General features: G+C 37.7%; 3 protein-coding genes across 6 annotated transcripts; 1 reads left to right on the forward strand and 2 right to left on the reverse strand.

Annotated features, from left to right (window-relative positions):
- Positions 1 to 1,136: 1,136 nt before the first annotated feature.
- LOC116260377 (E3 ubiquitin-protein ligase At1g63170-like) lies at positions 1,137 to 8,875 on the forward strand. 3 transcript variants are annotated; one of them, XM_031638684.2, is made up of 5 exons: positions 1,137 to 1,485; positions 2,795 to 3,670; positions 6,854 to 6,979; positions 7,233 to 7,533; positions 8,154 to 8,875. In XM_031638684.2, exons 2-5 carry the CDS (start codon positions 3,003 to 3,005, stop codon positions 8,388 to 8,390), a joined length of 1,332 nt encoding a protein of 443 aa, XP_031494544.1. In that variant the 5' UTR covers positions 1,137 to 1,485; positions 2,795 to 3,002; the 3' UTR covers positions 8,391 to 8,875. The 3 variants fall into 3 exon arrangements, with proteins under 3 accessions (XP_031494544.1, XP_031494553.1, XP_031494560.1); XM_031638693.2 differs by having other exon boundaries at positions 2,800 to 3,670; XM_031638700.2 differs by having other exon boundaries at positions 2,818 to 3,670.
- Positions 8,876 to 11,714: 2,839 nt separating this feature from the next.
- LOC116265574 (non-specific lipid transfer protein GPI-anchored 14-like) lies at positions 11,715 to 13,082 on the reverse strand. Its single transcript, XM_031646277.2, has 2 exons — positions 12,597 to 13,082; positions 11,715 to 12,061 (listed from the first exon to the last, which is right to left on the reverse strand). The coding sequence occupies exons 1-2, from the start codon at positions 12,928 to 12,930 to the stop codon at positions 11,808 to 11,810; spliced, it is 588 nt and encodes a 195-aa protein (XP_031502137.1). The 5' UTR covers positions 12,931 to 13,082; the 3' UTR covers positions 11,715 to 11,807.
- Positions 13,083 to 14,182: 1,100 nt separating this feature from the next.
- Positions 14,183 to 27,239, reverse strand: LOC116265570 (uncharacterized). Of its 2 annotated transcripts, none has more exons than XM_031646268.2 (6): positions 26,980 to 27,239; positions 23,204 to 23,275; positions 16,928 to 22,381; positions 16,486 to 16,545; positions 15,620 to 15,730; positions 14,183 to 14,808 (listed from the first exon to the last, which is right to left on the reverse strand). In XM_031646268.2, exons 1-6 carry the CDS (start codon positions 27,118 to 27,120, stop codon positions 14,680 to 14,682), a joined length of 5,967 nt encoding a protein of 1,988 aa, XP_031502128.1. In that variant the 5' UTR covers positions 27,121 to 27,239; the 3' UTR covers positions 14,183 to 14,679. The 2 variants fall into 2 exon arrangements, with proteins under 2 accessions (XP_031502128.1, XP_031502127.1); XM_031646267.2 differs by having other exon boundaries at positions 23,204 to 23,278.
- Between the last annotated feature and the right edge of the window lie 8 nt (positions 27,240 to 27,247).

Raw genomic sequence — 27,247 nt, forward strand, 5'->3', positions numbered from 1 at the left:
TTAATAAAATATGGTGGTTTTTTTTTTTCCTTTCTACGTAAATTCAGATATGAATCTGGATCAAATGCATTACGTAAGTAATGATCAAAATGTTCTGGATTTAAAGCCAAATTTAAGCCCCCATTTGTGAATTTTCAGAAAAAATAAGCTTCTGTTTCTTTTTTCTCGAAAAATCTGCAGCAAATATTCTGGTTAACACCAATTTTTTGATTTTTTAAAGAAAATCTAATTTGGGTTCCTTGAAGTTGAACTGGTTTATGTTTTTGGTGACATTTGATTCATCTGTCCATGGATCTTTTGTGACAAAAGAAAAGTTTCTTATTAATGAATGCGAAAAACAGCGGCTTAAGAAAATAAGGGAAGTTTCCATCCAACCCTTTATTTTTAAAAAATAAAATTGAAAACTCATTTTTAAAAATTAAAAAAATATATTTATTTTCAAATTAAATTTCCAGTCAACCTTATCTTCATTAAGTTTGCCTGTACAGATGTGATATGATCATCGACCTGTAAAATGAAGACGATGTCAAAGATTTAAGAGAAGATTTGGTAGAGGAACCAATTTGGAAATGCATAAACTTATGATAGAAACGGATAGGGATGGGCAACCAAGCTCGTGAATCAGTTCGAACCGAGTTATTCACTTAACGAAACGAGCTCGAGTTCATGAATTGACTTGTTTAAATAATCGTGTTGAGTTCAAGCTCAACACGTAGCTACCAAGTCGAATTCGAGCTTTAATCAAGTCGATATATTCAAACAAATTTACGAGTTTATCCAACCTTAATCGAGTCGAACTCGAGCTCAACACGTAACGATGAATATCAATTCTATTCAAACGAGTTTGTCGAGCATTAATCGAGTTGAGTTCAACGTGAACACGTAACTGTCGAGTCAAGATCGTGTTGCTTCCATCAAGCTATTCTCAAGCTTGAGCCGAGTTTGATTGAACTCGAGCTGGACTCGGCTGGTGTTCACCCTTAGAAACGGGTCCGGATCAAAACATGAAAAAGAATGGATTTGATTAATCCGTATCAGATCCAAGATCCAAATGGAGTCGGACCAACTACGACCAGACAAGAATGAGGACAGAAACAGAAAAAAGGAAGGCAATGGCTAATTTGAGAGGGACAGAAAAACTGGAGAGAGAAAGAGGGACCAATTCACCAAAAGAGTCCTTTCAGGCGTTCCGCCCGTTAATTGGAAAAAAGGAGTGAAAACAGAGAATCTCTCTCTCTCTCCTCTCTGTCTCTTTCTCTCTCTCTCTTATTCTGAGGGGAAGCTAGAGAGGAAGAGAGCCAGAAGGAGAGGAAGGACACCCATTTGCTGAAGGGTTGAGGAAGAAGGAGATGAACAAGTAGTGGATTTCTTAGACGAGGAAAGAAAAAAAGAAGAAGAAGAACGGAGCAGGATCTAAATCATTTTTCTTTTCAGTATTTATCTGTATCTAGTTTCATCGGGTGGAGAGTGCTTCAGATCCTTCAGGTATCTCGCTGTCCTTTTGTTTCTTTCTTTTCCTTTTGTTTTGGGGGTTTGGAGAACTGAGTTACTAAATGGTTTTCATTTTTTTCTAATCAAGTTCTTTGACGGTTGATTGTGAAAAATGGCTGCCCATCGCTGGCCATCGTTTCTACTCTTCTTTGTCAATTTTTTTTTTATTGGGATTGTACTTCTGTTTTAGGCAGTTCTTGGATTGCAGGGGGGTGAGTTCTTCCCCCCACCCCTTCTCTCTCTCTTTTTTGGATACGTAATTTCAATGATGGCAACCTGATTAAGGTTCTGTCTTTTCAAGTGGGGTTCTTTATTTTGGTGGAAGTGATGTAAAAGCCTTTTGGGTTGGTTTTCAATATTATCTTTTTGCTTTTTTTTTTTTTTCTTCTTCTCTTTGGCGTTTTTTCTCCCTTTTTTGAATTTGGGGATCCTGAGGTTTCAGCTGCACCTTGTACGTTTGGCATTTATTAGGGTATTTTTATTAATTTTTGTTGGATTATTTGCTCCATCTGAACAAATTAAAGTGGTATTGGTTGGGATTCTTTTTCTTTCTCGGGTTCTTCATTAGATTTTTTTTGTTCGTCTTCGAGGAAGGTTCATTTATTTCTTATCCTCAAGCGTTGGCGCGGTTACTTTGCTTAAAATTTGTTTTAGTATCGAGTTTGAGCCTCTCTCTCTCTCTATCTTTCTCTCTCTCGGGGAATTATCTTGCCATTGTGGTTCTCGGGATTATGAAGACTGTGTTGGGTTTTGATTTCAAATTGACGATTTGGTAAAGTTGATACATGGTTGAATATGAAGGCCTTAATAGAAATGCATGGACTTATCCGGATAAAATGGGATAAGTTCTTTATTTTTCCCATTATTATGGAGAAACGAAGCAGATTTGTTTATATTCTTGGACGTCCTTGGTAAGGACATGTACTCAAATACCCGGGGGCTGAAAGCCTGATTAATGTGAAGATCTTGAACATAACTTGATTTTATGTGGAATTTGGCGAGAATTTTTTGCGAGCCATATGAATATCCTAACTGTCATGTGACTCCCATAACCAAAATTTATGTCGAGTCAATGTCTTGGAAGCCTCAGATTCTCCCATTCTTTTGTGAAGTTTATGCCTGTTATGTTTTTCATGCTCATTCGGGTAGCACAGGATATCATACAAGTGTGACAGAGCTGTTTATTGTATTCTGAGTCCCGATTGAACATTTTTGCTGCTTTTTTTCTTTTTGCTTCCTCTTGTAGCATGTAGTACTTACTTACTTACAAGTTACAATATATTTTTCTTCTTTTTAACTTCAGAATAGTGTATTTGCACCGGACAGCTTATCTTGAAGTGATGAGTTGATTTTTAGTCTTCTCACACCGTGGATGTTGGCAGCGATCGTATATCAGAAGTTGACCGTATATACACAGGAGTGATTTAATTTTCATCCTATAAGAAGCAGTCAGGGCTTGGGAGATTGATGAAATGTCGTCTCTATGTGTTACTCTTTGATACCGTGTTGGCATGTCCATGGATGTTTCCCCTTATGAAATAGGTTCTGAAGAGCAGAGTGAGAGACATCCTTTGTTAATGGAAAGGACAGTAGGTTCATCAGATCATGAGCATGTTATAAATGTAATGCAGGGTACCGCAACTCCATCAAGCTCTCATGACGATCTAAACAGCTTAGACTCATCACATGAGGATAGGTCGCCTACTGACAGTACACAGGTCCAACACCCTCCATCTTCATCTACCTTGTCTTCTTCAAGAAACAGTTCATTCCTGAGAAGAGGTGATAATTATGGCCGCCGACACAGAAGTCCTCTCAACTCAGGGTTGTGGATTTCAGTTGAACTTGTAATTGCAGTTAGCCAGATAATTGCGTCGGTAATTGTTTTGTCACTGTCAAGACATGAGAAACCAAAGGCTCCACTGTTTGTCTGGGTTGTGGGTTATGCTTCTGGCTGTCTTGCTACCCTTCCACTTCTTTATTGGAGGTACATCACACGTAATCGTTTCGCGGAACAGGACTCAGCTCAGATGCATGTGGATTCTAATCGGGATAACCCTTCTCTGGAATCAGCTTCTTATGCTGTGATGTCAACTCCTCAAGCTCCTGAAGCTGAAGTGCATCATAGAACCACTTCAAACTCATGGATTGATCAACATGCAAACCCTAGAAGCACAAGGTAATATTGGAAATATGCTTGTGAACCGCAGGCATGATCCTGACTTCAATTACTTTTGATTTGTGAAACTGGACATGCTATGGTTGCAACTAAGTATAGTCTAGCAATGATTGTCATTCATTCTGTCAGGTGAATGCAGGTACGAGTGTGGGTACGGCAAACATACACACACACACACACATGAAAGAAGCTTACATGTTGATATATCAAAAACTATATGTATTATGTAATGTTAAGTATGGATTATTATACCTGCAAATATAAATATCTGCATTGAGAGTTGTGCTGGCATAGGCATGGTACCTGCACTCCAGTTGACTTTCGTGTGGTGGTCTATATGTGGGATCTATATGATGTGACGTTTATTCAACCTTAGAGAGTGAAAGTTTTCTACACTTTAAACTATAGCTAATCGCAATTTATCAGCCACTATATATGAAGAGAAGAGGTCTGAGAGTGTTGAAATAACAATTATTTGTGATGCAGATTGCGTTAGTAACTTAGTATGAATTCAGGAAATAATGTGGACCATATTTTGATGAAAGTAGAGCAGATTGATAATGGCATTTGCTATTATTATCTCTTTCAAAATTAGGTGAACTCAAACACTGTGGAGTGTCAGTTTATGGTGTTCATAGATGAGGGGAGGGATTTGATATCTTTGGGACTTTGAAGTATGAAACCAGTTGTCATGAAGTTGTGACAGAATAGAAAAACTCCCTGATTTGGGATATTATTGTATACTGATAAGATTAGAGGTTTGTATAAACTTAAGCTTGGCGTTCATGTCTTTATATATTCATGCTGGCTGTCATAAAGTAACAGTTTGTTGAGAATGTAGAATAGAAATGTGATATCTGAGGAAGGGAATTTACTGTGGGAAGCTGTAGAAATATCACATACTGTAGGCACTACTGACTTCTTCTGTACTTAGAAGGCCTACTGCCTTAGGAGCTTTATGAAAGATGCGCAGGCTGAGTTTTTCAACTAATTTCGGTGATGTTTGGAAAAATTCAAATGGTATGTCACATGGGTGCAGCGTGCTGCAAACTGATGGGTGTGAGTGCAGCAAGGGGGTATACACACACACACACACACACACACACACACACACACATACATACATATATATATATATATATATAATACAAAGTCACATTCTAGATTCCAAACTCTGTAGCATTCTATTTCTTCTATGTAATATATATACCCTGGAGTTTGTTTTTAGATTTTAAGATCTTACTCATAACAGAAGTAGGTATATTAAACAAGTAGTTTTTATATATCTAGTATTATATATTTATAACTGTATGAATATGTAGATCTTATAAGCAGCATATATATATCACAGAACTGATTAACGAAACTTATGCAATTAATACATATAGGAAAACATGTTCTCATATTAAAAAAACCTATAAACAGCAATAAGCTAATAGCATATATGACCATATGGCATATGCAATACATAAAGTTACAATGAGCATATAATATCTAGTATTAAACTGCAATGCAGTAAAATACTAAAAACAGTATGACAGATGCAGCAAAACTAAAAAAGCTGAAAAACAGAAGCATCATTTCTTAAAAACAATAAAAAAGGACAAAACTGACACCCGTGCGGTTCATGTCCACAGCACCTGGCACTGTGTCGGAGGTGCACCCGCACTTGCACCTGAGTTGCGTCGAGTCGGGTGCTTTTGCTGTTTTGGTGAGTCCGTGTGACATTGTCAAATGGAAGGCAATGACTCTTCATTTTAGATGTCCTGATCATCGTGTTAATGCATCTCAAGTTTCTGTGAGTATGGGGTGGGAAAAGCAAGATACAAGAAATTGACTAAAATGTAGACTGAGTGTCAAACTTGCAGTCCAATGTTTGTTTACACTATTGTAACATTGGGATGTAAGTGTCCCGATAGTATATTTGGACACTCTGTCAAAGCCAAACAAATTAGAGGGAAGTACATCTCTGAACATTTTTCTTATGTTCCTTTTTTGGAAGCAAAAAGGTGGTTTACAAATCCTTCTTCCAATTCAAACCTGTTTTTAGTTACTAACAGTTGATACTTTTGTGTGAATTAGATTTTCACAACCACTGGTCTCCTCAGTTTCTCTTTTTTGCTCTTCTGCTTATAGTAGCTCATCCAATAGGTGCTGTTTTAATGTTGTAAAGCATTCCCTATGCAGGAGTTTAAACCAAGAGGGACACTGGCTTCCTACAAAATGGAATAGCGTTAGCATGTGTTTTTAAGTATAATACATTAATAGCTGTTCATTTGAAAAAAAATGTAAATTTTTATTGATAAAGGGGAGACACTCATAATACTCTCTTTTGAGAGAGAGATTTTTTTTCCTATTTTGGGTTGGTCTTTCTTTTTTTTTTTTTGGGGGGGGGGGGGGGGTCGGGAGGGGAAGAGGCAATGGGTATTGAGCCATTTTTTTTTTTGTTTATGGTTCTGAATTGAGCCATAAACAAGAAAGAAAAGGGGATACTCCTCTGTGTGTGTGTGAGAGAGAGAGAGAATCCACCATGGTACTTTTTTAAAATCAAAAGGGGCTTAAGGAAGCTCCCAAAAAAGAAAAAATAAATGAACATTTTTGCCTTATAAGAAAAGAAGGTAAATCAATGGTTGTGCCTAATTAGGGTGGTTACTGTCCATCCTGACCTCATTAAAATATTTTGGTTGGGAGCACTAATGTGGCTCCAGCATTAGGTATCTCCAAGGAGATATCTCATCCCTTTTTTAAAGATGTGCTGGTGATTAGCTGCCTACTTTTATTCTCATCCAACATGCTTAACTAATGTAACACAGGCATAATGTGGTGAACTTGTAAGCTTTATAGCAATCCCTAAACTTTTCTTTTTTGTGGAAAAGTAGGAAGATAATGATTGAGAAATTCAAGGAGTTACATATCTTCTAACATGAAAAAACTTGATGAAAAAATTAATGAGCCTACCCTGACACCTTTGGAAATGAATGAATCATGGATGAGTAACAATTTCCTTTCGGGCATTGAAGAGCAAAGCAATTTCAATTCCTTACTTTTCTCTCACTTTATTTTCATGCATTTAGCCTCAATATTTCCTTCCATGTGCATTTCCTTAGACAAGGGGCTTTATATTTCGTGTACTCCATGGTTCTTCTTCAAGTACTTACAGTGAATCTCATGATGCATTGACAGAATCGGTGTTCTAGTAGACCACTTTAAAATGGCACTTGATTGCTTTTTTGCTGTTTGGTTTGTTGTTGGCAATGTCTGGATCTTTGGTGGGCATTCCTCTTCTTCCGAAGCCCCAAACTTGTACAGGTACTCATGCAGTTTCTCTCTCTGTCTTACCAACTGGTTTGTAGCATAGCTGTTAGGACCTGTGGCATGTGGACACTGCAGCTTAGGTTCAATTCCCATGCGTATTAGCCTCTGATCGGCATTGAGAGTATGAGGGCTGGGGGTGTAGTCCTGCGGCCTTTCTGGAAGGCTGGGGTTGTAGTTGTGCCCCTCCCCCGACCCTCTCTCTCTCTCTCTCTCTCTCTCTCACTTATCGTGTTGTGTCATCCTCCAGGTTATGTATAGTATTTCTGACCTTCAGTTGCATTGGGTATGCTATGCCATTTATTCTCTGTGCAACAATCTGTTGCTGCTTGCCTTGCATCATCTCTATTCTTGGTTTCCGGGAGGATCAATCTTACAACAGAGGAGCTACAGAAGAAGCTATTAATGCTCTTCCAAGTTACAAATTCAAGGCAAAAGGTGGACAACGAAGAACCGAGGATGAGAATGAAATTGATTCTGATGGTCTAGGCGATGGTGGTACTATAGCAGTTGGTACAGAAAGGGAGAGATTGGTTTCAGCAGAGGATGCGGTAAGCATCACTGGTTTATAACTGACTTTAGCCAACTTGCTTGACCTCACCTTACAAATTTTTAGTCAAACGAGAATCCTTATAGTTGTCACCCTGGCTGTAGCAGAAAAGCCAAAAGCTTGTGTCATGGTTCTTCTTAGTGAATTTTGGATATCTAGGGGTGTGAGCTTGTTATGGTTCTCCATCGTGTCACCAAGTTCATAAATGATTTCTGACAGAGAAGTCATTTACTTTGTTAGTGAGGACTTGGGACCAGACCCATAGTGTCTTTATAGCACAGGCGAACCTACTCCCTAGCTTTTCAATAAAAGAGTAAACTCATGAACTCAAGTTGGCTAGACGAGTTGGTAAAAATTGAATTTTAGTGAGTGATTTCACTATCTTTCATTGCATGAATGAGAGAGCTTATAGTAAATGGAGAACTAATGTTTCCACACTATATTTTTCTTATTCTTCACGCCATATCCATCTGTATATCAGGTGTAGCAGTCCTCTAGAATAAAATTCCATATTTAGCTAACCATGGTCTTTGTTTGTTTCACACAAGTTCCATCACCTAAATATAAAGCAGAGGTTCTGTGGATTGTTCAAGCTTGACCTGAAGAGTGTGTCCTGTGCAGGTCTGCTGTATTTGCTTGGCAAAGTACGTCAACAACGATGAATTGCGAGAGCTACCATGTGCACATTTTTTCCATGTGGAATGTGTTGACAAGTGGCTGAAGATCAATGCACTATGTCCACTCTGTAAGCATGAGGTTGGTATCAGCACTAGCTCTACAGATGATCTAAACTTTGATGCGAACCATGGGGAGCAGAGAGTAGGAACTGTGATCACTGGTGCTTATGCAATGGTCTAGGACGCCTTGTCTCTGTCTCATCAAACCCCAGAAACCCACATTATCGTGGGCCATATCAGTAGCAAGATGGATCATCTGAACTTTTGCGGAGAAACTTGCATTAGATACCCACATTCCAGAGGTTGTCCATTAATCAGCTTCAGCTGTTGGAGTGTCGTCATCAGAGTTGATCTGTTGGGCATGTGGATGGGGTAGATTCTGTACTATTGGATCCAACCTTGGGCAGCAGACAGTGGCGGAGGGTGGGGTATGTTTTGTGTGTGCCTGGTGGCCCCTGACCTTCTTCCCATTGTCCTGCTGCTTGTTGCGTACCTCATAGCTTGCCATCGAAGTGTGGGTGAAGAAATCTGTGAGTACGTCTCCAACATTTTGTATGTCCCAAGTCATAAAGCTACAAACGGAAGATGGGTTGCCTGCCTTCTATCCTTTTGTATATTATATGATATATCTTGATTATCAAGTTTTTACCCTCTCTTTCTCTCCAATTTCCATCTGCTGTCTCTTCGAGAATTACGAAACAACATTATCGTAAATCTAGTACGAAACGTATGTAGCAGGTTTTGTTAGAATATCATGTTTTTATCATGACCAAGTTGTCGTTTACTTTGAAAATCATAAAATTTCTTGACCAAGTTGTCTTCTTAAAAGTAGGGCTGCACAAGAGTTTAGCCAACTCGGGCTTGAAAAAACTTTTGACTCGTTTATAAACGAGCCGAGCTTACAAAGGTATTTGAAACGATAAACAAGTCAAGTTCAAGTTTTAGGAATTCAACTTGTTTATGCTTGACTCGCAAACTGATATTATATATAATATTATTAAAATTGGTTTTACAAGTTACACGAGTTAAATGAGTTAAACGAGTCGAGTTTGGGTTCGATTTTGTGTAGTTGAGTTGAGCTCGAACTTGTTATAAGGAAGGAGCTCGGCTTGAGTTCGAGCCGAACTCGAGTCGGCTCGTGTGCAACCCTACTTAAGAGAGAAAGACACTTCGTTAATATGAGGAAACAATTCAGTTTGCTTGATTTTGAGAGTATTTCCGTCTCTTCAAATATAATTTTTTTTTTCAATTTAATTTTATCTCTTTAAAAAAATCCACAATTCATTTAATTTCCATATATATATATATATATATATATATATATATATATATATATATAAAGAGAGAAAGAGAGAGAGAGTAATTGTTGAATACTAGACCGGTAGACCGGACCACTTGGGTAAAGGTTAAAAACTAGGCCGTTTAAATTTTCATTAAAAAATATTTTAAATAAAAACTGAAGATCACAATGTGCTTATAAACACCAATTCAATATGAATCATTCTTTATCTAAGTCATTTTTGTAAAGAATGTGTTTTTTTTTCCTACCATCAAAATATTGACGTCATAAGAGACCGTTCATTTTTAAATTATTAGAAAAGCATTACTAAAGTAAAAAAAGTGACTTAATATATGTGTTTCATCAAATCACTCTTAAGATGATATCTGTGAGGTCAGATTATATAAAAAAAAACTTTGATAATTAATATTAATATGTCTGGTTTTGGACGGAGAAGTCCTGCTTTTTACAACACAAGGCCTGATTCATTGCATTGGGCAGATTTAATCACATCTGCCTAATCCATTACATCAAAATGGTTGTAATTGGATGAAGCTCAAGATAGCTATACTCGGTTGGAGAGCAGTTTGTAGTGGAGCAACACTCGGTTGGAGAGCCTGCATGAGCAAAAACTCTCTCTCTCTCTCTCTCTCTCTCTAATATATATATATATATATATATATATATACATGTTGGGAATATAATGGTATTTTTACCAGTTGATTTTCAGCAATTAGTCCTACTTGGGTGGTTCGTTCACGGATTTTGAAGCATTTCACGTATGCGGTTTGATTTCTTGACTGTGAATTGGGTTTGCCCCCTTGAATTGATGGCCCTTTTCTAGTCAAATTAACTTGCATTCAGATGTTCAAAATTACAGAGTCTACAAGAAAATTTAATACAAAGTTGGATGACTGCTGGATTCTACAAGAAAATCTAATACAAAGTCGATTACTAAACGCGACGTTTTAATTGCTGCCCACCAATCGAATTTTTGTATTTTGCCTTTCTCAAAACTGAATTTGTAAATTGAGCATCCAATGTCATTAAAATCCATAGATCTCGTTTAAACAGCGATGATCTAATTACAGCACCAGTTTACGTTCATTTTTGCTGCATTACATATCTAAAATGAAGAACGCTACCTCTCATTTGGCTGTCACTGTTTAAGAAATTTCATAATATATGCTTCTCCTGAATATCCAACAAAGATAAAGAAAGCATGCAGAAGCTTCAACATGACAAGATTCAAGGCGATACACTTTACCAGATAAACACATCGTCTCGATAGTCCACAACACGAAAAAAGTTTATGTACAAGAAGAGCACATAATATTTGACAGTATCTAATGGATCTTCAGAAGCTTAAACTCGCTTCAGAACTAATTTAACAAATTGGAACTTGCAATTTACTCAACTTTTTTTTTTCTCCATGTCTAAAATTTTCCCAAACCACATTCATTCACCTGAACGTGTTCGGACTACCACCCTTTGGTCCATCTCACATTAGATGCATGAAATAATTGGCTTGGATTGCTTGAGGAGGACTGGAAAAGTAGACACGAGGACAAACTTGAGGATGAGCTAATCTCCAAACCGGGAAGAATGGCACGAAGCCTGAATGAGTGCAAATATTTCTCTTTAAGATTTCTATATTCTATACTTGAATATATTAAGTTAGTTTATAGGATCATATTCGTTTGGGAACCTTTGTAATTTTTTGGTGGTTAACTAGATTAAGTAATGACATGCCCAGCCTGCCCAGCCATTAATCTTTCATGCAATTATCATCATTTTCTCCTTTTATCAGTTTTCTTAATGTTCTCTGCTGAGAAATCTCATATGAAAAAGGATGAGACATAAGAAACGAAGGTGGGCATAGTGGGAAGGGCCTCAGGCATGAAGGGCAAGGTCCTCTCAGACTCTTGAGATCAAGAAGAAGAAAAGGCAGACGAACAAATATCAGAGCCTGGAGGGAGGGGATAGAATACTACCTAATGGCTTTTTTTGGCATGGATGACTGTTGAATGAGATTGACATCAGCCTGTATCCCTCCATTCACCTGAATTGAGATTGTCTTTAACAGATTTCTCTTCATCCAGTTATCTGGATAATTTCAGATATTGGTAAGTAATGGTCATAGCTATCTTATTTGCGCAGTGATTGGATTTCCTCGTGAATCCATCGTCGAATTTGAATCAAGAAACGGTACTGGTGCTTATAAAATGAAGAAAGAAAATTTCCATTGTTATTATTGGATCCCCATTATGTTTAGATCATACAGTTATTCGGTAAACCGATACAGGATGTTTAATTTGTTCATGCAAGGATCCATGCTGCAACGGCCATCGAGCTCAACACAGTTCCGAGACTGAAGATGTGCGCAACGACTCCTCCGCTCATGGAAAATGCAGCTTCTGGAGGTAGGGCAAATGGAAATGAGGAGGAGGAGAAGGTTGGTTTTGTGTCCAGCGAAGGCGAAGAAGCTGGAGAAGCTGATTTAATGAAAGCTGCCGGCTTTTGCGTCTTGAATACAAGGGCGTCGGGAGAATCCGCCGGCAGACCCAAAATGGCTGCAAATTAACCAAAAGCAGGGACCCTTTAATGTTAGCATTCTTGATCAACACAAGGATGACATGAATTAGATTTTACCATTCCAATATTGATTTAAATTTGAAGGCATGTTTGGATGACATGCATAAATGTTGTTTCAGATGCAAAACGTCGTCCTCGTTCTTGTCTCGATTGGTTTGCGAAAAACCCAGTTTTGATAAAACGCTGCTTCAAACACATAAACCAAGTTTCAAACTAAAACTATATAAAAAAAACTAGTTTTCTCACCCAACATCATTTTCAATAGGTATCATCCAAATGGAATATGAATTAATAACACAAGGATTTTAACTCAAACGTTATAAAAATTGGTTTCTGAACCAAATCAGCATTTAGGATAGAAATATTGACATAATTACTTTTGAAATATGAATGATGAAATATATAAAAATCAGTAAAAGTATGAAAACATTCAAAAATTAGTTAAAATTTAACACATGAAACCAATTATAAATCGGCCAACTCGGACCGATCTTGAGAGAGAGGAACGATTACCTGGGCAGTCTGAGATACCATTGGGGACGCCACAAACCTCCGGTGCCTGCAGCATGTTGGCGTAGTTTGGGGTGTACCAGCCATTGGTAGTGTTGGCGGAGTCTCGGAGGAACCTGCAGAAGCAGAAATCAAACTTGTCCTTCATCTCCTTGAGACCTTCACAGCAGGTGGCGTCCGGGGCGGCGCCTTCCGTGTTGACATACTGGCAGGCCACGGCGGAGGTGAACGTAATGGTTATGCAATCGTCCAAGTTCTGCTCCTCTGCTGATGAGACCACCAAGCCGGCGGCCACAACTAGCAGCACCATCCCGCTCACCATCCAGGAAGAAGCCATGATTCAAGCCTGCAGCTTTTTCTGATCTTCTCCTTCCTTCCTTCGCTGCAAGAAACTGCAGGCCGGGGTTGGAGACTGTCCTCCTTCTTCCCCGGTCGCAAGCTTCTTTAGCAGGTGCCTTTCTCCTTCGCCCTGAGGAATGGGGAGGAGGGGATGCATTTTTATAGCAGGAGCTGGCGCCGGTCTCGCGAGCCTGCAGTTCATAACAGCCAGTTGTTTTGCCAACTTGTTGTTCCTTTCTTTAGCAGAGGAACGCCCTGTTCTTTTGGATGTCACCGATGACCAAGGAAACAGAATTAGTTTGAGGAGGAGAACTCGCTTATAGGAGCTGTGGTTTGTTAACCTGATCAATTCTGATTGAAAACTGATCCAAAACTGCTTAATTATTGATTTAATTTTTTCAACTCAATTTTCATTCTGTTTTTAGAGTTGTCGTAATGTTTGTTTTTTTATTCATTTAAATGCTTATATATATATATATATATATATATATATATATATATATATATATATATATATATATATATATATATACACACACCTACATTTTCTAAAGTTATGGTATTCATACCCATATACCTATGCTTATACCTGAATCATACTAAATTTTCTAAAGTTATATCGGAATCATATTACATTTTTAAAAGTTATATCACATCCATACGCTTATATGGATATACCTATACCCCAACCGTACCCATACCCGTGCGAGCTGGGAGCCGATATTGGCCGTTTGTTCAGGTCCAGTGTGTACAGAGGAAAACTGAGTGAATGTCCTCTTTTAGGCAATGTTGTTAAAATTGGTTTATAATTGAGTTATTGAGCAAAAGGATTCACACAGCCAGCTGAATCAAATTAAAACTGAAACGGTCTGCAAACCTGATCATGTTAAAACTTTAGGGGGGTGTTTGGATGACACACTCAAAAAACTTAGTTTTGTGAAAACCTACTTAAAAGCTCAGTTTTGTGAACTTGATTTGGATGTTTGGATGACAGGTAAAAAACTTGGTCCATAAACAAAAATTAAGTCTTACCTGAAAAACCTGGGGGGGAAACAAGTTTTTTTCAGGCCCTTCATGAAAACCAGGTTCTGGCAAAAACCAATTTTAATGTCATCCAAGAATGGTGTTTTGTGACAAAACCAAGTTTTGTCTCTCAAAGCCTGGTTTTAAGTTGTCATCCAAACACCCCCTTATAATTTTAAGTAATCAAAGTAAGAAACTAAAATGTGTAAAAGAACCAACAAGGAATCTGCAAATGCGTCCCCATTGAATCGGACCATGCATTGAATCGAATAGGTTTGCATTTGATTGGAATTAGCCGTTTGAGGCCAACCGATTTTGACAACAGTACTGCTTTCAGCAGCTTCAGATGCAAGCACGTAAGACACCAGAATACACAAACAATTTCAATCTTATGATCATTCTTCTGTCTCCATCGACTGATGATCACAAGCAAGTACAAGTTTTAAATGAAGCTTCTCAACGCAATAATGGCACAGGCTAAAAACTTTCAGATCCATTTTACACGCCCTTAACTCTGTCCAATGGAGACCAAATTCCTACGTAACATTTACAAACATCTACAGTCCTCCCGCCAATTTGCTAAATAAAATGCAGTTTCGGGAACCATGGTAGTCAAAATTTGTACTCAAAACATCCGCACACACTGCTCCCAATCCGGCAAAACGAGAAATGAAGACAAGTAGAAGAAGGATACAACAAGACAGTTCTACTGCTTATAGGAGTCTCAACCATGGATATGCTTCCACTGTTTGAGTAGCCAATTCTTGTGCTTTCCTTTGCCCTTTTTTGTTGCTGATGATGATGGTTCTTCAATACCCGAGTCTTCAGAAATTTGCTCTGTTCCTCCAGTCACCTGTAAATCATGATGACAGTGTCGAACATCAATGGATGCTAAGGGTTGTTGGTCGAGGTCAAATGTTACTGTTACTTTTTTCTTATATGTATTTAGATGTTTCTGTAATTAATTAGTTGCAGACATTTTAAGAATGGTCTTGATTCCATGACTGGTGAGAAAACAGAATGCGATTAAAGAGACTATATTAGATCAGGTGGCTGGCATAAGTTTTTTATGTGTGAAGTTGGCACTCTGTAGGTTTATGAATATGAAGGTATGGAGTTGGCTATAATAATTAATTGTCTGAGAAAATTTTGGAGTCATGAATGTCACTTCCCGTGCTATCAAAATTCCATAATTAACATGAAAGCGTTTAAGAAGGAGATCAAACGCCATGATACTGAAGTTGGAACCATGCAGAAAGCGCCCCGTACAGTTTTATGGTTACAGCGTTTTATGCTTTCTACACCAACAAGTTTATTTAAGAAATGTTTTTTCTCTCTGGTTTTCTCTCTTGATTAAGGCATTGTCTTTCTTGATTAAGGGTTAGGATTTTCTCCTGACACACACACGCACGCAAAAACACGTACACATGGGTGCATGCAGCTAGATCCCAATATAATGCCTAAAACTATTTTACTACAAAGGAACTAAATTTCATCTGGATTTTTCACAGAGATGTGTGTGAAGCAGAAGCTCATGATGTAAGAAACTAATGGCTAAATATGAGCAAATTGTTTCCGAAGCACACACTTTCGTTGACATAAAAATTATTCAAGCCAAAAGCTTAAAACTACTCTTTAAGACAGATTTAAGAATTGGCGCTTACATGTTGCAGCTCACTGTCGATGCCCCTTATCTGTTCTTCAGACTCGGAAGTTTGACCTGGTGTGAGTTTTTCTTCTTCCAACTCCTTGTGCACCAGAACAATGTGTTCTTCCTGTAGAGAAATGAAATTGCTGGTGTTTGTAAGTTGTGAGAACATGCAAAGTATGACGGTGGAAAAGGTAGATAGAAGAATTGCCATCAATTATAGCATTAAAGTAGGTGAGATAGAACACGTTTTCCTACTTATCTAAAGAGAGACCAAGAACCATGGCGAAGGGCAACAACCTACTTGCTGATTTCTAAGGAACACCCAGTTTGTCGCTTCATAAAAAGAACAAAACATTTAGAGAGATGGTCGCCTTGATAATTAAGGAAATCGCCTGTACAGAGTGGCTGGGTTGGGGATGAATTTATGGCATCAATCAGCCTTTGCTAGACAAGCTGCATCAAGTAAAACCTTCAGGTACTCGTCCCACCACCAAAAAGTGTGTTATAAGGTTCATCCTCGTAGAAGAAAAACAAACCACAACTATCAAATCGTTCACCAACATCCTTAAGCTTGAACGTCATTAATTTTGTCCCTCTAGCCAGTACTATAATCATTGACAGGCTTTGCATTTAGATGCCTTGATATGTTCTGGTAACAAAGATCACTAGGAATTTTCTGATAATCAACACGACACTCATATTGGTCTCAGAAATGCCACCCTATATCTTCTTTTATTTATCACCACTATTTAAGTGACTCCTGCTTCATTCATTGGATGATCATGTATTTTCTAACAGCAGAACTTATTATCAGATAAGGTCTCATAACCATTTATTAGGGGTGCCATATGAGAAGTTGACAAAGCAAAAGAAAAGTACCCGTTCCTTGGTCTGATCTTCTGGTGGTTCCAACTCTAGCTGTAGACTGTGTGAAGATATCTGCAACATAAGCCACTGAATTTCAGATTTGAGCAACAGGAAAGTGCAAGTATTCAGGCTACTACCTTAGCGAATAGTACACGCATGCACCATCCCTCCATAACACACAGGGATATCTATCTAAATAATAAAAGGATGCATAAATTTTTTATTTAGGAAGATCTGACTAGCAAATAATGTGAACAGTACCATGCATTCCTTGGGAGCAGTAACGTAGAAATGACTGTGAAACTGTTCAATGACCTATACAAGTCTGAAAGGATAATTTGTTCGTTGAGTGAGCTGATATATATGTCTCCTACGACGGAGAAGCAATTTTGACATAATCTGCATTTGTAGCGCAGAGCGGATATAAAGCATGGACCGAAAGCATAATACAAACCTGAGATTCGTGCTGCCGTCTGTCAACTTCATGTCCTTCTGAGGAATCATCGGTATTCTTGAAAGCATGAATACGGTGAACCGTTTTGTTGGTTACTGTTTCAGGTGAGCTCTGTATCTGTAACTCGGACACTTGGGTTTGACCTGAAGTTATCTCAGTAGTGAGTTTCAGGTCTGTTTCAGCTAGATCTTCATTCTTTGTTTTAGTTTTGCTACAGATGCTTTGGTTCAAGTCAGTAAGAACCTCATGCTCTATGCATGTCTCTGTGACAACCTTGAGTTCCTGTTCTATCTCCAGTTTCAAAGAGGATTTGTCTAGATTAGCTTTCAATAACTCATCTTCACTTTTTCCCTGTGCTGCTGTAACCAGATCATATTTCAATTGCATGACTTTCTTTTTGAAATTTTCTTGCTCTGTCATAATGAAGGCCAGATGTTCCTTCAAATCGGCCTCCTTTGTGTCTGCATCAAACTGTGAAAGCTCCAATCTCGGAACTTTTACCAGAGAAGCTTCAAGGTCTTGTGAAAGTTCGGAAACTTTAAAAGCATATTCATCATGTTCTCTTTTGGCATTCATAAACTTTCTCTCTATTAATGTTATATGCTCTTCAACCTCGTGGTTCCTATCTCTTGAATTTCTCAGCAATATTTCTAATTCAGCCACCTTTTTCTCTGCACTTTCTGCTTTGGAGCGTGCTATATGCATAAGTTCCTCAAGCTGAAGGCATCGCTCTTGAGTAATGTTAGCACGACCCTCCTGTTCCACACGTTTCTCCATTGCAACTACCAGATCAACCTCTAACTCCTTAATTTTCAATCTTGACCGATCTAAACATGATTCAAGTTGGCTAATCTCATCCGAAAACCTTTTTCTTTCTTCGAGGAGCTGTTTTACACTTTCCATCAATTCCATCTCCTTTTCTTGTGCATTTTGTAAAGCAACTTCCAGATTAAAGATTTTTGCTAAAGATGCCTCTAGTTCCACAGAAACTTCAGATAACCTGCTGGAACATTGTTCTAGTTCAATTTTTACCTCACTGTACTTTGTTTTTATGGAATTGCACTGCTCTTCAAGTTCATTTTGTTTCTGCTCTGATGTCCTTAATAGTAGTTCAATATCTGTCACCTTTCTTTCTTCTTGCTCTGTCTTGGAGTTCAGTTTTTGGATTTGGAGTTCAAGCTCAATGCACATCTCGTGGTTCACGTTGATTAGTCCCTCCTGTTCAGTGCATTTTTTCCTAACAACTTGTAATTCTTGTTCTAGCTCCAACCTACTTGAACATGAATGATCCAGGTCAAACTCTAACTGCTTCATTCTATCTTTAAATTTCTCCTTCTCTGTCATGACGAGGACCAACTGTTCCTTTAACATAGTTCCCTCTGTGTTTGCATCATGTAACGCAAGCTCTAGCGTTGATACTTTTGTCAGAGAAACTTTCAGGTCCTCAGAAAGTTGGGAAACTTTGAAAGCATATCTTTCATGGTTTGCTTTTTCTTCCTCCACTTTGGAGTTTGCCATTTCGATGAGGTCTTCGAGCTCGTGGCATCTCTGGCCATATGTTTTGGCATCACTCTCGTACTTATTACAGTTTTCTGTAACGTCTTTCAACTCTTGTTCTAGCACCAAGTTCCTCGAAGTTGACTTATTCAGGTAAGCTTCCAATTCCTTTATCTTATTTTGGAATTTTTCCTGCTCTTCCATAAGTAAACCAAAATGTTCCTTAAACTTGATTTCTTTTGTGTCTGAGTCATGCCATGCATGCTCCAGACTCGACAGTTTAACCAAAGAAACATCCAGTTCTTGAGAAATTTTTGCAACTTTGGCTTCATATCTTTCACGTTCTTCTTTTTCATTCAACAACTCGATTTCTGTTGACTTTAAGTGTTTCTCCAGCATGTGCTCCTTGTTCTTTGAGTTCTTCAGAAGTGATTCTAGTTCAGCTAAGTTTCTTTCTGCATTCTCTGCTTTGGCATTTGAGATCTGGATTAAGCTTTCAAGCTCAAGGCACCTCTGCTGAGTTACATTGATGCGGCTCTCATATTCCACAGATTTCTCCATGGCAACTGTCAAGTCTTTCTCAAGCTCCTTTATTTTCAGGCGTGAATTTTCTAATGCCAATTCAAGATGGCCCATCGTATCTAAAACCTTACTTCTTTCCTCCACAAGCTCCCTTCTATTTTCCATTAACTCCATCTCCTTTTCTTTTGCATTTTTCAAAGAAACCTCCAAGTTGAGTATTTTTGCTAAAGAAACATCCAGTTCTGCAGAAACTTCAGACGTCTTGCTGGAATATTGTCGGCACTCTTCTTCCACCTCAACATACTTTGTTTTCATTGATCTGCAATGTTCTTCAAGATCATTGCTCTTTTGCTCTAAAGTTTTTACTATCTGCTCAAGCCCCTCCACCTTTTTTCCTTCCTCTTTGGCTTTGGAATCAGATACTTGGATTTGGTATTCGAGCTCCAGGCACCTCTGTTCGTTCTTGACTGCAAGCTCCTCTTGTTCACTAATTTTCTTCCTAACAACTTTCACTTCTCGTTCTAGCTCCAAGGTCCGTGAATGTGACTGATCTAGTTCAGACTCCAATTGCACAGTTTTGTCTTCAATTTTCTGCTTTTCTTCCAAAACCAGAGCCAAATGTTCTCTCAAAGTGGTCTCTCTTGTGTTTGCTTCGTGCAATGCAAACCCCAAACTTGACACCTTTTCTAAAGAAATCTCTAGCTCTTTTGATAATTTGTCGACTTTGGAAGTAGATCTTTCATACTTTGCTTCTGCTTCCTCTGCTTTGCAGTTTGACATTTTCATGAGGCCTTCCAGCTCCAGGGACCTCTGGTGAGTTGTGTTTGCAGAATTCTCGTAATCAGTAATTTTTTCTGTAGTCGTTTGAAGCTCCTGTTCTAGCTCCAAGTTCCTTGAACGTGAAATGTTTAATTCGGATTCCAAATGCATCATTTTCTTTTCAAAATTTTCCTTCTCTCTTGTAATCTGAGCCAAATGTTCCTTCAACTCAGTCTCTGCTTTGTTGGTCTCAGATTGAGCAACCTCAAAGCTTGACACTTTTGCTAGAGAAACTTCCAGGGTTTGTGAAAGCTCCAAAACTTTGGAGGCATATGTTTCACATTCTTGTCTTGAGTTCAGCAACTTTTCTTCCACGGATCCTATATGCTTTTGAAGCTCATGCTCCTTTGCTTTTGATTCTTTCATCAGCATTTCTAGTTCAGCCACCCTTCTTTCTGCATTCTCGGCTTTGGAGTTTGAGATATGGATTAGGTCTTCAAGCTCAAGGCAACGCTGATGAGTAATATCTGCACGGCCCTGAAATTCCACAGATTTCTCCATGGAAACAGTCAGGTCACTTTCCAGCTCTTTGATTTTCAGCATCGACTGATCTAAAGCTAATTCAAGGTTGCCAATCTCTCTTGAAAGCTTATTCCTTTCTTCCAAGAGGTCTCTTATAGTTTCCATTGATTCCATCTCTTTTTCTCTTCCAGTTCGTACAGAAATCTCCAAATTAGATATTTTTACAATAGATACCTCCAGTTCGCTAGAAAGTTCAGATAATCTTCTCGAGTACTGATTGGATTCAATTTCCATTTCCAAATATTTTCTTTCTGCAGTTGTACACTGCTCTTTAAGATCATGTTCTTTCTGTTCAGAATTCTCTAGTAGTAGCTCAAGCTCCCTCGCCTTTCTTCCTGCATCCTCAGCTTTGGAATGTGATATCTGAATTGAGGATTCAAGGTCAAGGTTTATCTGGTTAATGGTGGCGACTTGGCTCTCCAGTTCCAGACATCTTTCACTTGCAACTTTCAGCTCTGCCTCCAGTTGCAAGTTCCTTTGAGAAGATTGACTTATAGCAGATTCCAAGCACATAAGCTTATCTTTGTATTCTGATATTTGGGTTTTTAGAATCTTGTTTTCTTCTTCGACCTTTCCTAGCATTTCAGACAGCTCGAAAGTTCTCTCTTGGAATTCTTTCGCAACTTTATCTGTCTCAGAACTTCTTGCTTGAGCCCAATCTAGCTGTTCTTCAAGCTCTAGTTTCTTTTGCCTCACATGGATCAATTCCGATTCAGTTACCTTAAAATTTAATTCTACTGTTTCTCTTGCTGCATTAGACGCTTGAAGCATGCTTTGATACTCAAGATTCAATTTTATAGCATCTGTAGCTTTAAGTTCGTATTCAATGTGGAGGTCTTCAAGAGTCTTCAGCTTTAGCTCCAATTCAGCACAACGGGACATAGCCTGTTCCAGGCAGGAGTTTGATTCAGCATTCTTGTGAATGGATGTTCTCAGCTTATTTTCAAGATCAAGGATTAATTTCTGCATCTGATGCATCTCCTGATTAACTGAAGATACGGTAGTTTCTGCATCTATTTTCATTCTAGTCATAATGGATAGTTCCTCTTCAATGTTTAAGACCCGTTCTTCTTGGCTCTTTAAGTTGCCTTCCAGCAGCATTATCTTCTTCCTCTCCTCAATGAACGTTAAATCTAACTCGCTCAACTCAGTTATTTTTGACTGAAGGTCTTCTTTGCATGCAGTAAATGATTTGTGCAAAGCTGCAATTTCTTGTTTCAGTCTGTCTTCCGAGGCTCTGGTCAAATTTAATTGCTCTTCCACCTCCCTAATAATTCTTTCCCCGGAGCCTATCTGTTCCTCCAGATCTAATTCACGTGCTTTTGAAAGACTAAGCTCATTTTCGACTTCAGAAAGCTTTATTAACGTATTTCTGAGAGTAACCTCCGCTTGTTCACTATCAGACATTCGTCCATGTAGCTCCCTCAGTTCCTCTTGAAGAGAGGCAACTTGAACTTCCATCTCTTTGGCATTAGTATTTGCTAGTTCCAACAAATTCTGCAACTCCAGAGCCTTCTGCGCTTCTCCCATCAAAGATCTCATCTCTTGTTCCACTGTTTGTGTTCTGTGCCTCGAAAGTTGTAGATCTGCACTTAACTTGTTGACTGCCTCTTTCGCCACAACCAACTCGCTTTGGAATGCATCTTGAGACTTAAGTGCAGATTGCAGAACCTCACTCTGTGAATAGTACATTTGCTCATACTCTTTGGCACGTTCTTCAGCAGATTCAAGTTTGTGCTTAAGATATTTTTGCATCTGTTCTAGGTCCATTGAGTGCCTGGTCTTCTCCTTCAATTTTTCCTTCATAAAGGCAAATTCTTCTTTCAGTTTAGATTTCTCAAGTTCTGAGAATTCAATGTCTGTGTTTATCTTTTCCAGATATAGTTCGAGAGAATTCATTTTTTCCTCCATTTCCTCAACAGAGCAACTTTCTTCTTCCTCATGATGCACATGAACATTTTTCTTTACGAAAATTAATTCCTTTTCTACCTTTATAAGCCGTCCATCAATAGATATTTCTTCTTGTGCTTCATTGACTATATCAGCAACTTCTGTGGCGCTTGAAGGAGACCCATTATATGCTTCCACAACTTCCTGTAAATGAAGGTAAAAGCAATTGAGGAGAACAATAAAGCAACAATAATAACATAAAATGAATCATGCAGCGAACGGTTGATATGGTTAATAAAGAGAGAAGCATAATAAAAGAAACGGATCCTACAGAGCTTTTCAAATACTTGCTAACCATTAATTTAATGTATGGAAGACTCTAAAACCATATTAAGATTCTGGTTTTAACGTTAGAAGAAGACTGCATCTCATAGACATGCAAAAGGTGTAAGCGACAGTAAAGTTCTTCAGCTTTGGTTGTTCACAGGTAAGGTTGAATACTATGAGCAATGAAATTATTTCAGACAAATGCAGAAAAGACATTCGTCTTACATAAGAAGGTGGTAATCAATTATTTGAATTGTGAGAGCTCAAGCTTTTGACTCAAAAATCTGGACTTGGTCTGAAGAATGCTATGCCAAACCGATGACAGCATTTGCTTTGCAGAAAATTATTGCAGCATAAGTGAGGGTTGATGCCGTTTCTATGTTTCTTTAAATTCGATTTTGGCGGGCAATTTCATAAAATGATTCCTCCGCTTTAACGGCTTCTATTCAGGAGCAGTTTCTTGAGATTTTATTGAAAATGTTAAGCAGCTATATCTAAATGTTAAAGTTGAACGTTACTTTAAAATTTTGGTTTGGGCGCCGTGCTTAATTTTAAAAATTTGTCTTCCTAAATTTTAGACAAGCATCATTATATGTGTTCACATTTTTGAAAAAAGGAAAAACTATTTAAACACACCAAACTGATCAGACAGTGGCGACAATCTAAATTTCCTACATAAAGAAAATGATCAGAAATTACCTTTTTATCAATCATTTCTTTCATGTGGACTTCCATGGTACTTTCTTTTGTTTCCATTTCCATCTTCTGCTCCTGCTAGTTAACAGCACAGATATCATTAAAATATTAATACAAAAAGCCATTCTTTCAAAATTCTCACAAGCTGAATGTCATTTCTTGTTGTCATCACCCATACTTCCTGTTTGTTCAATTTTAACAGTGAGAATTGACTATATATATATATATATATATATATTTATTTATTTATATATGCGTGTGTTCAAATCTGTATCCATCCATCCATCCTGCCCCTCACAGCAGGGCATACAGCATGATGCATTGGATGGTTAGAAGAATCCAACAAACATATATATACATGTGTGTGTGTGTTTTAAGTTGTTGTTAGGAAAAGTGATGATTATATGAGCTGTTCAATTTTACTTATTATAAAAATGTAATAAAATTCAAAAATGGTTAGCTTAACATGTGTTTCTCATCGTTGAGATCATTTCTGGAAGGTTAGATTACAGAAAAACACCTTAATTATTACATTTAAGCAGTTTGGTTTATATATATATATATATATATATATATATATATATATATGGGCCTTGTACGCTTGAGCATATTATTTTGAGTTACAAGTGGGAGTTATGTTTGTGTAGAGTCTAAAAGTGTTCCAAAATTTTTGTCAATAATCGAAAATTCATATTTTGGTCTTGCATTGAAATTTCATGTGGAAATACCATGTTGGTTTTCTTTGTTTATATTTGATTATTTCCGAGCAATCTGTTGCTCTAGACTATATGCATCTTAGCATGATTATTTCATCTGGTTCAAGTTTTCTGTTTTCATCTAAAAATTCGTCTTGAACATTAGTGTCTGATTGACATATTATATATGGATCTGAATAATCGATTTCTATGCATACCGACTCGTTCCGTTGAATCTTGTGAATTATGTAACTGAATTTGGATTTGAGATTATCCAAGTCAGCCATCCCATTGGGGAAAAAAATCCAAAAACTACAGAAAAAAACAGCAAACGTTTTGAGATTCCATACAAACTTAAAACGTTTCATCTACGTACACTGATGCTACCTTTGCGCAAAAGTAACCGTTGGATCATGGATCGAACAGTTTTGGATCCAAATATTGGATCATGTAGGATCCAACAGCTTCGAGAACCACTATATAGTGATCCTGAATTATTAGCCTTTCGATACTCCAAATTAGTTCCGAAATCCAAATGGAATTCTCTATTCACAGCCTGGCGTGCAACGGGCTTCCCTAAATTGAAGTTCTTATGGGTAAGGCCAGACTGACGTGGCATGGCACATGTGGGTTGTCTTCATTCTTGAATCCGGATCCAAATATGAGAGGTTAGCAACCCATCCAGATCCAGATCCCGTGAGATTCATCAAAATGTGAATAAACCAAAGACCAGACCTGATCCAACCAATAAACAACCTAAATTTACTTATTTATTTAAACGTTTATGTTCAAAATAAGTTTTCCACATTTTAATTAGGACCAGTGGGTTGCATCTGCTCTGTCATTAAAATTTGATCAACCGTATCTGAGAAAGTGGACCTGCATTTATACGCACACACACACATATATATATATATATATATATATATATATGTATGTGTTATATATATATATATATATATATAGCCATCTAATTAGAACGGTACATATAAAACAGATGGACGGTTGAAAGAAAAACAAGAGAAAAATGTGTGAATTAATAATAGTTGATGAAAATGTCTTTCATATTTTCCTCATTCTTTTCTTTTTAGCCAGGATGGATCAGATCACCTTGCTTAGATGGTTGGAAGACTCTAGTCAATTTTCATGTAAAGAGAGAAGTTGGTATATCCTAAACCAAACCATTAGGTTAGAAATAAAAACTTTATTTTTTTGCTCAAAAGATGCTTTAAGAAAACTAGAAACATCCTCATATAGAAACTAATTTGACATGAAACACGGTTTAGTTTCAGTTGTTTTTATGAAAATGTAGATTTCTCCATCACCAAAATCTTGATGTTATATGAGCAGTTCAATTTTGAGTATTATAAAAAATACAATTAAATTAAAAAATGATTAACTTAATATATGTTTCCTATCAACTTAGTCTTAAGATCATATCTATAATATTAAATTCAGAGGCAAAGACAGATTTTTTTTTTTTATGGGGCACTAATCATACAGTTAACAAATTCAATTGACAATGGGGTAGCGACCGGGATCTCATGGGGCAATCCTATATAACTGGACCCATATATACCCAGAATCATGCACTAATTCAAGCTTTCATGAAAATGGGGTCTGTGGGGGCGTATGCCCCACGAAACCCCCACCTATCTACGCCCCTTATTAGGTATATATATATATATACACACGACCAACTCGAAAAGAGAACACTGGAGAATAAGAAAGACTGGGATCTGGATCTGAGCTAGATTCAATCCATGTAATCGAATTTGAAATTCAAATGAGAATCTGAACATTCGAAAACAGAAGCAGCAAACAGACAAAAGCTACTCGTTCAAAAACTTATAACTTTATGTATTAATTGAACACCACTCTGCGAAAAGGAACCATCTGCATAGGAATCCATGTATAAAAAGCCAATTGTACTGAAACCTAACACCTTTTATAGCGGTATTTAAGTTTTATAAAATTTGATATTAAGATCAACTCTTCAGACAGTGGATCTAGTTTTGCATCTTATGTCTAGAAGAATACATGATATAATTGGATTTCAATATGAATTTCCAAATCCAACAAGGTTGCCCAGGACAATTAATTTGCTTCCAATTTTACGGCCATTAACAACTGTGTCAAAGGACATTCATATCTTTAATTAGTATTAAGAAGCATGTGGTTAATTTATATATCCAAATATTATAGCATAATTTACTAATTGACATTTTTCAAGTTTAATCAACTTCAATTTATCATATGATACAAAAATGTCAGTAATTGGTAACTTGGTATTCTCCAGACAGATCTATCTCTGTCGTCTCTTTACATAAAAGTAGCATAAAAATGTCACTTTGACGTCAAAATTGAATCGTTTGATTGCACAAGTAGCATTGCAAACTAAAATTTCCATACTGTTGATTCTTGAACTTGAAAAACTTTATATATTGTTCGGCTTAACATCACGAAGGACGAGAAAGAAACCAACTTCTCTACATGGCTATTGAATGAAATTAAATTGTTTATCTGACCGATATATGAGGATTCAAGGGCCTATTCTTAGCAAGTACACAGATCGACTTGCAAAGAATATTCAGAAAATCCATCGGTTAACTCAGAAGCCAGTAGAGCTTGCAGAGACTGTTCATGCCGGGGGCAGTACTTTCAAGCAAAACAGAACGCTGATATGCTTTTCCTTTTGTCGAATACGCAGATATATTGATTAGTTCAGGATTTGTATAACATATAATTTTATCAAAAGATTAAAAGATCAGCCTCAACTTGGTAGAAAAGTGAATTTCTCGATGGTTTCCTAACTTGAACACTGTCCTAGATTTAACCTGTTCCTTCCACTGCATCTATCTTTCTATCCCGGCCCATCTCTCTCTCTCTACAGACTCCCCAAGTTCTTTCTTCCTCCCCCAACTTTTCTTCTTCTTCTTTTCCAACCCTTTGGTAGACCCTCCTTTCAAGTTGAAGAACAGTTAAAACAAAGATAAAGGAAATTTGCATGGAAAGTCGAAAACATAAGACGGATACAAGTTTACTGCTACTGTGAGAGAGACAGAGAAAGAGAGAGTGTGTTACCTCAAGCGACAGGAACGATTGGAGGGGACGGAGGTAAACTATGCTCACATAAACACGCTTCTTGTGTCTTCTCTGTCGATTTATACCATCGGTTGCGAGAGAGAGAGGGGGAGAGATCAGAACGGTGACGATGATACTCATAAAACAATGGATTCCGAAACTTTGAATAAGAGGGAGACGAAAATGATGATGAGGTAGCAGACAAAATTTTGAACGGAAGAGAAAGCGATCGGAAGATCACCAAGGTTGAGCAGATGAAACCGAATGT

This window comes from Nymphaea colorata, chromosome 1 (assembly GCF_008831285.2).
Source record: "Nymphaea colorata isolate Beijing-Zhang1983 chromosome 1, ASM883128v2, whole genome shotgun sequence".
Lineage (NCBI taxonomy): Eukaryota > Viridiplantae > Streptophyta > Magnoliopsida > Nymphaeales > Nymphaeaceae > Nymphaea > Nymphaea colorata.

Bases quoted from the DNA above. Each gene is read 5' to 3' on its own strand.
- LOC116260377 (XM_031638684.2), top strand. From the start codon at position 3,003: ATGTCCATGGATGTTTCCCCTTATGAAATAGGTTCTGAAGAGCAGAGT. The intron at 6,980-7,232 runs GTACTCATGCAG...GTCATCCTCCAG, and splicing joins GAAGCCCCAAACTTGTACAG to GTTATGTATAGTATTTCTGA. The intron at 7,534-8,153 runs GTAAGCATCACT...TGTCCTGTGCAG, and splicing joins TGGTTTCAGCAGAGGATGCG to GTCTGCTGTATTTGCTTGGC.
- LOC116265574 (XM_031646277.2), bottom strand. From the start codon at position 12,930: ATGGCTTCTTCCTGGATGGTGAGCGGGATGGTGCTGCTAGTTGTGGCC. The intron at 12,062-12,596 runs GTAATCGTTCCT...GTTAATTTGCAG, and splicing joins TGGTATCTCAGACTGCCCAG to CCATTTTGGGTCTGCCGGCG.
- LOC116265570 (XM_031646267.2), bottom strand. From the start codon at position 27,120: ATGAGTATCATCGTCACCGTTCTGATCTCTCCCCCTCTCTCTCTCGCA. The intron at 23,279-26,979 runs GTAACACACTCT...GCTGTTAACTAG, and splicing joins AATCGTTCCTGTCGCTTGAG to CAGGAGCAGAAGATGGAAAT. The intron at 22,382-23,203 runs GTAATTTCTGAT...CTTCATTTACAG, and splicing joins AAGAAATGATTGATAAAAAG to GAAGTTGTGGAAGCATATAA.